This window comes from Tribolium madens, unplaced genomic scaffold (assembly GCF_015345945.1).
Source record: "Tribolium madens isolate multiple individuals breed KSU strain unplaced genomic scaffold, Tmad_KSU_1.1 Scaffold_3;HRSCAF=73;Tcas5.2_LG2, whole genome shotgun sequence".
In the NCBI taxonomy this organism is placed as follows: domain Eukaryota; kingdom Metazoa; phylum Arthropoda; class Insecta; order Coleoptera; family Tenebrionidae; genus Tribolium; species Tribolium madens.
Genome location: NW_025401006.1, coordinates 10,694,997 through 10,706,031, shown reverse-complemented (window position 1 = coordinate 10,706,031; position 11,035 = coordinate 10,694,997). Strand labels below are relative to the sequence as shown.

At 32.9% G+C, this 11,035-nt stretch overlaps 3 protein-coding genes across 4 annotated transcripts; 2 read left to right on the top strand and 1 right to left on the bottom strand.

Annotated features, from left to right (window-relative positions):
- The first annotated feature begins 111 nt into the window (after nt 1–111).
- Nucleotides 112–1,888, top strand: LOC123007281. Its single transcript, XM_044402485.1, has 3 exons — nt 112–258; nt 309–479; nt 525–1,888. The coding sequence occupies exons 1-3, from the start codon at nt 215–217 to the stop codon at nt 1,870–1,872; spliced, it is 1,563 nt and encodes a 520-aa protein (XP_044258420.1). The 5' UTR covers nt 112–214; the 3' UTR covers nt 1,873–1,888.
- On the bottom strand, nt 1,878–3,283 carry LOC123007282 (alpha-2-macroglobulin receptor-associated protein). Its single transcript, XM_044402486.1, has 3 exons — nt 2,998–3,283; nt 2,516–2,945; nt 1,878–2,463 (listed from the first exon to the last, which is right to left on the bottom strand). The coding sequence occupies exons 1-3, from the start codon at nt 3,199–3,201 to the stop codon at nt 1,988–1,990; spliced, it is 1,110 nt and encodes a 369-aa protein (XP_044258421.1). The 5' UTR covers nt 3,202–3,283; the 3' UTR covers nt 1,878–1,987.
- Nucleotides 3,284–3,313: 30 nt separating this feature from the next.
- Nucleotides 3,314–10,542, top strand: LOC123007279 (protein wings apart-like). 2 transcript variants are annotated; one of them, XM_044402484.1, is made up of 10 exons: nt 3,314–3,910; nt 4,468–5,798; nt 8,107–8,355; nt 8,405–8,869; nt 8,926–9,148; nt 9,199–9,314; nt 9,363–9,462; nt 9,512–9,682; nt 9,733–9,923; nt 9,972–10,542. In XM_044402484.1, the coding sequence occupies exons 1-10, from the start codon at nt 3,745–3,747 to the stop codon at nt 10,107–10,109; spliced, it is 3,150 nt and encodes a 1,049-aa protein (XP_044258419.1). In that variant the 5' UTR covers nt 3,314–3,744; the 3' UTR covers nt 10,110–10,542. The 2 variants fall into 2 exon arrangements, with proteins under 2 accessions (XP_044258419.1, XP_044258418.1); XM_044402483.1 differs by having other exon boundaries at nt 4,453–5,798.
- The last annotated feature ends 493 nt before the right edge of the window (nt 10,543–11,035 follow it).

Genomic DNA, 11,035 nt, shown 5'->3' with positions numbered 1-11,035 from the left:
ATAATAACAATAATAATAATTTATTATTATTTACAGTTCAAGTATTTTAGGGCTAGACGACCCCGAATACACTCGTGCAATCTGTGTGATCTAGTATAAAGTGTCAATTTGTTTGACATTTCAAAAGTTGGGTTAACTCTCTAAATTTTTAGTTCTGTTTACATGATAATTATTCGAATTCTCTATAATATACTTTGTATAAGATGCTTTAAAGATGGATGATAATGTAGATGACTACGATTTTGCGCCTTCATCTAGGTGAAATAAAAAATTTCTCATGTGATTAATGTTTTTATAATTGTCTTTAGTTCAAATTTGGCATCCTTATTTGGCAATTCTTCACCACATTCCGAAACTGCTAGTCTCACATACACTGCTCCTAAACAACCAAAACCTGGAAATAATTCTGATGTAAAAAATGAAACTCCAAAGGTCGAAAGCAGTGTTTTTTGTGCAAGGGTGGTTCATGTTTGGAAATTGTAAGTTTTCACAACATTAATATTTCAATTGACATAAAATCTTAGGACTGACGGTAAATACCAGCTGTTGGGTAAACATGGTCTTGCTGTTATTGGATCAACAGCCCAAAACTCCTATGAAATTATTTTGTATAAAGAACAACGTAATGTGATCATGAGAGCTAAAATATCGGCTAGATTTGAGGTGAATTTAAAGAAGGATGAGTTTGCGTCTCTGTACGACAATATGCAGGAAAACTGGTTAATTAAATTTAATAACAATGATGATTGTATGGCTGTTATGAATGTTATTGAAAAGTTTGGAGGTGTTGTAAATCCTATAGTTCCAAATGTGCCTGCATCTGAAAAGCAAGACTTAAAAAATACCGAAGAACTTGCAACACCGGAAAATAAAGCTAAAGCTGATATTTTGTCAAGAATTGCTAAAATGGGACAGTCTATTTTACCTAGTAAAGATTTAGACACAGATAATGAATCTGTTGAAAGTACAGACTATACTGTATCATCATGTGCCCCCAAACCAAGTTTTAAAGAAAACCAACATGTCAGTTCCACATCAGCTGTTATCCAACCTTCACAACAAATTCAGAATGTTCCTAACACTTTTGTTATGAGCCATCCAATGGTTTATGACCCTTTAAATTTGTTCTATGCTGAAAACCGTGCTCATAATAGTGAAGTTAGGATCAATTTATCACAAATTTCAGACAAATTAAATCAGATTATTAGCTTGGTTGATTCAGATAAGTCTAATGACAATTCAAATAACTTGAAAAGTAAGCTGAAAGTGTTAGAGTTGAGAAATGAGAATTTATTGAGGGAATTAGGATCAAGTCAGGAAGAAAACGCAAAATTGAAACTGCAATTGAAGGAATACCACAGTAGTGTAAAGGATGAAGAGCAGAGTAAATTGGAATTGAGGCTTCTGGAAGAACAAGAAGCTGTAAAAATAGAGAAATTGGACAAAGAAATTCGTACACACAAGGACGAAATCGCTGCCCTCACTCAAATAGTGGAGGAACAAAAAGAAGAAATTGAGGTACTGAAAACGAATTTAGAATTAAATCAGAATAATACAAGTACAGCCCTAAAAGATGAAATTTCACAACTTGAAAGTACAATTTCTGATTTAAAAATAAAGTTGCAAGATTATGAAACGAAAAAAGCAACAAGTCGAGAAGAATTTGAGGACAATAAGGAAAGAAGTGCAAAGTTTATTGCGACACTAAAAGACGCAATGAATAGTATGTACGGAAATATCATGGCAAGTTGCAATGAAGATCAACAAAACCCCGAAATTAGTAGGATTATTGCTCAAAATATAAAATCCACAACACTAAAAATTATTCAAAATTTCCAAGAAGAGTATGTCAGTTTAGACCGAATGAAATAAAAACGTTTTTAATTAACATTTTTATAATTTGTGATAATATATTTAATAATTTTACAAATACATATAAAAAATCTATTTTTTGTTAATGACAAAACACGTAACACTAATCGTATAATTACAACTCGATATGCCTTTGCATTATCCTAGTTTCCAGATCTAAATGAATTTTTTCGACTTTTCTTGCATGCTTTTTAATTGTGTCTTCCATCATCTGCATCCCATTTGGTTTAGCTCCAGACATTTCCATTTTTTTCTTATGAAGATTTTCTTTTAAGGCAGCTTCAGCCTGAAGATGCCTCAACTTGAGCAACCTATTTTCATAATGGAGGAGCTCCACTCTTAAAGATTCCAATTCATCGGGTTTAAAATTACTTTCAATAGCAATTTTCCATAAACCTTGAACTTTGGGTTCCACAAATTCTTTACTGTTGGGCCCCTTTGCAGCCAACAGATGTAAGCGGTCATAGCCGTCACGGATATCTTTGTGTTGCTCCCTGAGGAGGTTTACTTTATCTAAATAATCTTTATTTGGTTGTGGCTCTTCCAAGCTTTCAATAGTGTTGAACTTATCCAAACTATCATCAACTGAATCTAAAACACACTCATTTAAATTTGTAACTCAACAAGTGAAATAAAGACATACTAGCAGCATTATCGTCTTGTTCTCTGCCTTTAACATCATGCAACAATGCATAATACTGGTCAACTTTGTCCTGGTGGTGAGAAAATTCTTCTTTTAAAGCTGCCAATTCCTCAGTAGTAAAACCTGCAATTTCCGCTTTTTCCCAAAGTTTATTCAACTTTTTATCTTTAAATAGACTCTTATTTATGTATTTGTCAGAGGCTTCATTTAATGGTTTATGAGCTCTATATTTAGAAGGATCTTGCACGTCGTCAGCTTGGTCTAATAAATTATAATTTCCCATTATTGCCAGCAATTTTTTCCTCAATTCAGCTTCTTTTAAACCGTCTTTATCCTTTCCTTCTGCTTTTAAATGCTTCCAAGTGATTTCTTCTTTATCGTGCAATTTTAATTCACCAAAAAGCGATTTTAGTTTTGGTTCGGAGAGTCTCTAAACATAATTTTTTGTAAACATAAAGTAAATACGAGTCTCAAATACGTACCACAACAGCTTTAGACCATAATAGATTTAATTTTGCCATCCTGAAAGGCTTATCCAAGTGTTTTAGTGTCACCGGACGAAAATCAACATCATCATTCGTTTTTTTCACATTTGCTTCAGCAGAGTATTTATTGTGACAATGAGAAATTGAAGAAAAACTAACCACTAATACACAAACTATTAACTTATTGATAGAAAACATCATTTTTGAGCTTAAAACTTATTTTTAAAAATTACACAGCCAATGAGAAACTTTTGACAATTTTGACATTTGGTGTTGCAAACGGTTGCATAAATTTGACAAATGAGCGTCTTTGCAACAGTCAACTGTGCAACCTTACGTAGATCTTCGTAGCCGTTATTTACTAGCGTGTTTATAACGTGAAAATTCTATTGACAAGTAAAAACCTAATTATTTCCCGCATTTTCTGAAAAGTGGAAAGTCTCATACAAATAATGTGATATCTGTGACACCTTACAAATGCATCATTACGAAAATACAAGCTCATTTAATAAATATCTAGAGACGTTCATCATTTGATGAAAATGGCGAAGTTGAACCAATTTTAACAAAATACAGCAAAATGTGTTGATAAAACGTAAAAATAACATCATGGAACTCGATAGTATTACTAGATAGGCCGTATGGAACACGTTTATATTGCCTGGAATTCTTCAAGGACTGAAGTTTTTATAGAACGTTTCAAAATGTTTGAGTGAGGAGTACTTTTGAGTTTAACTTTTAAAAATGTCAAGGGGATATGGGAAGTATCGTCGTGGAGGAAGTTCCCATGCAAGTTTCCATTTTGATAATTTATTTAAGGAAAATGCTAACAAACCATCTGCTGCAAGGTCTGCTGCTACCGTGGGCAAATGGGGGATCACTTCCTTTACTTCAATACGTACCAGCAATGGTAAGAAATGCTACAGTGTTATTTTAAGTAGTATTACAACACAGCATTCTGGTTTTTCCTTCAAAATGTTGCAATTCTAGGCTTTAGGGAGCATAATCTGAGGAGAGATTGCATTTATTATTGCAGCTTTTGTCTAAATTACCTTAGTTTTTATTGAGAATTGATTGTTCACATTTATTGTGTCTGCTCTAAACACGTTCTCAACAAAAACAAAGATTATATTAAATTTAATTTGAAAAATAAGTCAAAAGAATTATTGCTTAAATAAAAAACAATAAAGGACATAAGTGAAGATAGTAAAAATGACGATATTAGTGTTTTTATCATTTGTTTCACCGTTGTAAACCATTAAGAGAAAGTAAATCGGATGAATTATCTCTGAGTCAAGTTAATAAATAAAATGTAAAAAAATATACAAATAAAATATGGAGGAAGTGGTCATAAAACTAATTTTATTAAGAATTAAACTTTTTTAAGAGCCAGTTAATAAGTAGTTATTTACTCTTAAAGTTTATCCATTTACCGTAGTTGTTATAATGCAGGTTTATCTCGTTCAGAAAATGAAAAAAACACCTCATCCGAAGGAGAGTCCGTTCCGAAACCGAAGAAGTTCTTCAAAAGTCGCAACACTGAGCCTCCTGACTTATCTTCATCCTACAAAACCACCGCCGACATGACATACGGCAACGTAACAAAAAAACTGAAAATAGTAAACGAACCGGCGGAGAAATCTCCACCAAAAAGTGTAGGTCGTAAATTTTTTTCATCAAAGAGCAACTCGCCTGAAAAGACTGTATTAAGTTCAAATGTAAATAATTCTAAACGAAACGAAACAAAACCTCCAATAGTTTTAAGGATATGTAAAGGAAAATCTCAATTAGTGAATGATTCGGACGAGTCGGAAAGCACACCCACACCATCCAGTACTCCATCTACATCAAACGCAACCTCTCCAAGGGCTCTCAGGGATACAGCACAAAGGTCACCAAATTGTCGCATCACGAGATCGGCGAGAAGAAGCATGCAGCAGGACCCGAGTAGTAGTCCTGCAACAGCGGACACTCCGACTGAATTTTCGCTTTTTACTTCACCCAAACAAGATATTGAACTATCTCCTCAATATATTCCAGCAGAGAAATATGAAATGGAAAGAAAAGCGATGTACGATAATTTACTTAAACCAAATTCGCCTTCGCAACTGTTTCCAGAGGACAAGAATACTACGATAGAAGACTCGGGAATTGACTATATAGATAATGAAATTAGTGCCGAGAAAGATGTGGAAGAAAATGGTGAAAACGAACAAATTGAAGATCCAGTTGAAGAAACTAAACCGAGTGAAAGTGTCGAGCCTAGTGATGAAGAAAAAACCCAAGATACCAACATTAAGGATCCGATTGAGGAAATCAAACCATCAGTGGAAGAACCAATAACAAAAGGTTCAATAGAAGAGGAATGGGACACCGACGAGGACAGCAATAGTACCACGCCTGATTCAGAAATGAAAACTAACGTAACTGAAGATTCGGAACCTCTCCCAGCTCTACCTGAAGAACAGAAAGAGAAAACCACGGAAGAAAGTGCATCTGAAACAAGCCCTCCCGTCAAATTAGTTATTTCAAAAAAGAAAGGAAGTATTTTTAAAAGTAGACCTTTAGTTACGGACGTGACGAAAAAACGACGCGCGTTGTATAAACACAAGTGGAGTGACGACAAAGACGCCACGCAAAAATCGAACGAAAACGCAAGTAGCAATAATACGAGTGGTTCAGTCTACGATGAGTTCAGTTTTAATGATGATCCTTTGACAAGGGTAACGGTCGGTGGTAACAGCGATGGAGAGGACGAAAGTGTGACAAGTATCAAGTGTACCAAGAGTGATAAAGGGGTGAGTTGTTTTACTTTAAATAGTCTGGTCAAATTAGTCATAAAAAGAGTGGTTAAATAACGAAAATTCCGACAGAGCTAAATTTTGGTAGAGACCTTGGGTACACCATTAGAAATAAAGTGTCATGTGTGCTAAAAAAGTTATTCGGGGTCAATGTCAAAATTTGAGGTTTTTTAGATTTTTTTCGAAAACGGTAAGTTTTATCAAAAAAGTAGCCCAGACAAAGATTATAGATCTTAAAATTACCTACAAAAATGGTCTTCATACTTTTTTTCTAAGGAACACCATTCCTGAGATATCGCGATTCTAAAAGTTGAAGGAGTAACGTTCTACATCATATGCACATACAGAGTGCGCCAGAACTTGCGCCCCAAACACAAATGCCATGTAGGGTAAGGTACTAGGAACATAGAACAAATTAAAAAAAAAATATATCTATAACAATTTCAAAGTTATGAGAGTTTAAATATTGCACTTTGACTCTATTATTTCCATTGGAAAAATAATTTTCCAAGTTTTTTTGCTACAGGCTATTAGGGAAGCTGTATCCTAAACTGTAACTCTGTTTAATGTTATTTGTGGCTTTTATTCACAAAATTTTTGTACCTTTACTAAATAATTATAAAAAAACATATACATATAAGGTCATCAGTATTATTAAATAGACTTAAAAAAATGTCAAATGTCAAAATTTTTTGACATAGAATTTTTTAAACATTTTTTCAGTACTCTGGGGACTACCTAATTCAGGGGCGGATCCTGGAATTAATTTTGGGGAGGGGGCTATCTAAAAATTTTTAGATTGATGAATCTTATTTATTAAAACTGAAAATATTTTGTTTTAGCAAAAATACTCGAACAGGTCAATTTTCTTTTTAAAATATACAAAATTTTCAACTTTTTTTTTAAATTGTATCTTTGTTTTTAATTGATATTAATTTCACTTTTATATATTTTTTTAAAAAAACTTTATGTAATACATAATATTTTGGTGTTGCCGTTTCGACAATAAAAAAATCTATCGAATTCCCTAAAAAAATAGGGGTTTAAAAAAAATGTGGCTGCCGTTATTGCTCAAAAACCCAAAAAATGTAGAATTTTAAATCAATCAAGACTTGTTGGAACATTTTTGCCAAAACAAAATATTTGTAGTTTTAATAAAATAATTCCATAATTTTTCCGCTCACTGGATTAGGAGTTGATAAAGGTTATTATTCAAACAGATATAATTAAATGAATCCGCCCTTATCCCAATTACTCCCTTTCAAGGAAGTACGCGATTTTTTGAACATCCTGTATGTATTACTAAATAAATTCTTTTTAATTCTAATGGAATCGAGATATTTAAAACTTTATAAGTTCAATAAAGCAGAAGAAAAATTTCAAGTAAGATAAGATACCAGAAACATGGAAAAAATGTTTATCTGTCAAAAAATTTTGACATTTATTTTTTGACATTTGACATTTTTTTGATTTTGTAAGTATATGTTTTTTTACAATTATTTAGTAAAGGTACATAACTTTTGCGAATAAAAGCCACAAATAACATTAAACAGAGTTACAGTTTAGGATACAGCTTTCTTGTTTCCGCTTCTAATAAATAGTCTGTAGCAAAAAAACTTGGAAAATTATTTTTTCTACAGAAATAAATAGAGTCAAAGTGCAAAATTTAAACTCTCATACCTAACTTTGAAATTATTATAGATAGATTTTTTTTTTAATTTTTTCCATGTTCGTGGTACAGTTGGAGACAAAATACTTTGGTCGTCACTTTTCTGACACTTTAATGTAAAAATAAATGACAATTTCAAATTAATGACAGCTATTATATTTTCCTATCAAAAATGTGTACATAGAACTTGACAGTAACTAAAAATAAGTGTAAAATAAAGTGACATTGACGACCAAAGTATTTTGTCTCCAACTGTACCTTACCCTACATGGCATTTGTCTTTATGATTCTCTTTGGAGTGGGAGTTCTGGCGCACTCTGTATAAGTATTAGGACCATTTTTGTAGATAATTTTAAGAACTATAATTTTTGTCTGGGCTACTTTTTTGATAAACCTTACCGTTTTCGAAAAAAATCTAAAGAACCTCAAATTTTGACCATTGACCCGAATAACTTTTTTAGCACACATGGGATCGATGGGGACTTTTGACACTTTATTCCTAATGGTGTATCCAAAATTTCCACCAAAATTTAGCTCTGTCGGAATTTTAGTTATTTGAAATGTCTTTTTTGACCGGACTAAACCTAGAGTGACTTTTATTTTATTAATATAAAATAAAATCATGTTTTTTTTCAGTTTTATACAGTGGTGCGCAACGTGAAGAAAGCCCACCAAATCCAAGAAATTGGCGAATTTCAGGAATTCAACGACGACGTTGAGTACATCCTCGATGCCTTGCAGGATAATAATCCTATAAGCACTCGCTGTTTATCGGCCATTACTCTAGCTTCTAAATGTATGGTGCCTGCATTCCGGATGCACGTCCGCGCTCACGGAACCGTAGCTAAATTTTTCAAGGCACTACATGACGCCACCAAAGATCAAGTACTATCCCCAATTTTCAAATTTTCAGTTTTTTAAATCTGTGTTTTAGAGCCTTGGTTTGTGTACGGCGACTGTGATGTTTGTCTTGAGCCAAGACCGGCTTAATATGGACCTAGACCGCGATTGCCTCGAACTTATGTTAAATCTTCTCGAATCGGACGTTAGCTACCAGCAAGCACTTGACGTTTGCGGGTTGAGTTCGGCTCAGTTAGAGAAAAATAAACAAAAAGTTAGGGAGTTGTGTGCTGAGATACAAAGTCAAGGACATGCTATGCATCTGAATCTCGATAACATAACTGTGGGTCAATTAGCCATGGAGACGCTTTTGAGTCTGACGTCGAAAAGAGCGGGAGAGTGGTTTAAGGAGGAACTCCGGGAGTTGGGGGGTTTGGAGCATATTATGAAAACGATATGCGAGTGCTGTAGGCAGGTGTCTGATTATGTCGTCTCATGGACGGATGCCTTGTTAGATAAACTTCGAAAGGTTGATAGATGTTTACGTGTGTTGGAAAATGTATGATTTTTATAATTATCTAATCAAACGCTATGTTTATTTTTTTTTATTTGTAGGTTACTCATAATAATGAAGAAAATCAAACGTACCTGTTAAAATATAATGATGGAGTAATTTTAGATACGCTCGTTAATTTGTATAAATTATGTGATGGTGAAATACCTCTGTATCCAGTGACTGATATAACCGATAAGGAATCTACTGGGACTATAATAAGAGAAGCTCTTCTCGTAACTTTGAAAGTATTAATTAATTTAACTCACCACTTTAGTAAACAATGTAGGTTTATGATTAAAAAAATTCGTTTCAATTAATACAAATTTTTACAGCCATGGGGAGTACATTGATAGGTTCTAGAAATGGCATTATTGAAACAAGTCTGCATCTTCTTCTTCAAGTTCCACATTATATCCCTGAACAAAAGAAATTTGAATTGGGAGTTTTGGTAATTGAGTTTATCAGACATTGTTTTGTTATTAATTAAATGTTGTAGGTTCTCATGCTGTTGATTAACCTCATTCAAGATAACGACAACAACAAGAAGCTATTAATGGAAGCTAAGGCACCATCAAAATTAGAAAGTATATATTCAAGTGAGTTAAAAATTTACTTTGGTGATAATTGGTGACTATGAATTTATAGGAGAAGAAAGTGCAGTTGAGGCTTTGATTGCCCAATTTTATCACTGGGAAGGGTGTGCAAAAATTGCAGAGAAAAGGACAAACGCCATATTGGATGGTGAAAAGGATGAGAATAGTGGTAACGTCGCATATAAATCAAACGAGGAATTTATTGAAGAAACTGTTGCAAAATGTAAGTTACTATTGTTTCTAAATATTTAATTAATTAATTTCTGGTTTTAGTACTACAAAAAGCTGGCACACATATGGAATACACATTCCTGGCTTCTTACATTGTTATGTTGATTGGTTTTCTAATAATGGACAACAAAGAATATCAAAATAATGTCCGACAATTTCTCCGTGGGAACAATTTTGCCGATATGGTAGAACTCTTGAAGAAGTTCTTTAATTTTATGAATTTAACAGCGTCGGTATGTATTGTTTTGTTGTTAAATTTTAATTTTATACTTGTTTTACAGACGGAAGCGTCAAGCGTTTGCGCAATTAAAGCCACCGAAAAAGTAATCAAGTTTTTGGAAGAATGTGACAGTCCGCCACCTGAAGAAAAACAGAGTTATACAGAGTGCATGGATCTTAGTTACACAATGGCACACTAGCATTTAAATATTGTAAAGAATCAATTTTGGTAAATCGTAAGAACGTTTTTAAAGTGGTGATTGACTATAAGAAAAAAAGCACCATCATTTCTCTAGTACTTACAGTTTACTGAAATCACAAAAGTAGAAAAAATACAAAAAAATAGTCATATTGATAGTTGACCTAGATTACTGAACTGATACATTTCATACTTTACTACCTAATTTTTGTTGTTAGTATTATTTAGTTTTAAGCCTTTCAATTTTAACGTAAGGTTCAGTAAATCGTTTTATATTTTATCGTGGCGATTTTACATTTTAGTTCAAGTGTATATAATTACCTACTGTATATGAATATTATTATTTATTTCATGATTACTTGTAAAATTACAATGTTATTTGGATTGTTTAAATATAATGTAAATAATAAATACCGATACTTTTTAAAGTTTTATTCATTGAGTTTCTTTCAAACCTATACAACAGAAAATGAGGAAATGACACCACAAATAAATCAAAATAAAATCCACCGAACGAAGCCTACCAGTACCCTTGGAACATAAAAAATTATACTAGTTGACCTTTAGGATGACAAATTCGGGAGCTACCATTTTGTGTTGTGTTGCAGAATATAGAATACAATCATGTGTTCTTTCTATTTTAATTCCTCTAAAATAATTTGGATGGTAAGGAAGAATTTTACAAAAAATAAAGTTAACATTTGTTTGACAATTTGAGGACTATTTATTATTTAGCCGGTAACGCTACTGCTGATCAAATTGAGAGAATATTCCTATCAATAATAATAATAATTTGAAAATACTTGATAAAGATGTAAATGAAAGCCACCACTGACTAATAGGTAAAAAAAAAACATAAATCCTCTAATTAGAGCAGGTGGTACAAATCTGCTATCATCTCTTGATCTCTCCAGTGATTCCGACCGA

Excerpts from the sequence above, each read along its gene's own strand:
- LOC123007279 (XM_044402483.1), top strand. The coding sequence starts at position 3,745 with ATGTCAAGGGGATATGGGAAGTATCGTCGTGGAGGAAGTTCCCATGCA. Across the intron at positions 8,870-8,925 it reads GTTTACGTGTGTTGGAAAAT|GTTACTCATAATAATGAAGA; the intron begins GTATGATTTTTA and ends TTTTATTTGTAG. Across the intron at positions 9,683-9,732 it reads TGAAGAAACTGTTGCAAAAT|TACTACAAAAAGCTGGCACA; the intron begins GTAAGTTACTAT and ends TTCTGGTTTTAG.
- LOC123007282 (XM_044402486.1), bottom strand. The coding sequence starts at position 3,201 with ATGATGTTTTCTATCAATAAGTTAATAGTTTGTGTATTAGTGGTTAGT. Across the intron at positions 2,946-2,997 it reads TATGGTCTAAAGCTGTTGTG|AGACTCTCCGAACCAAAACT; the intron begins GTACGTATTTGA and ends AATTATGTTTAG. Across the intron at positions 2,464-2,515 it reads ACAAGACGATAATGCTGCTA|ATTCAGTTGATGATAGTTTG; the intron begins GTATGTCTTTAT and ends AGTGTGTTTTAG.
- LOC123007281 (XM_044402485.1), top strand. The coding sequence starts at position 215 with ATGGATGATAATGTAGATGACTACGATTTTGCGCCTTCATCTAG. Across the intron at positions 259-308 it reads GATTTTGCGCCTTCATCTAG|TTCAAATTTGGCATCCTTAT; the intron begins GTGAAATAAAAA and ends AATTGTCTTTAG. Across the intron at positions 480-524 it reads GTGGTTCATGTTTGGAAATT|GACTGACGGTAAATACCAGC; the intron begins GTAAGTTTTCAC and ends ATAAAATCTTAG.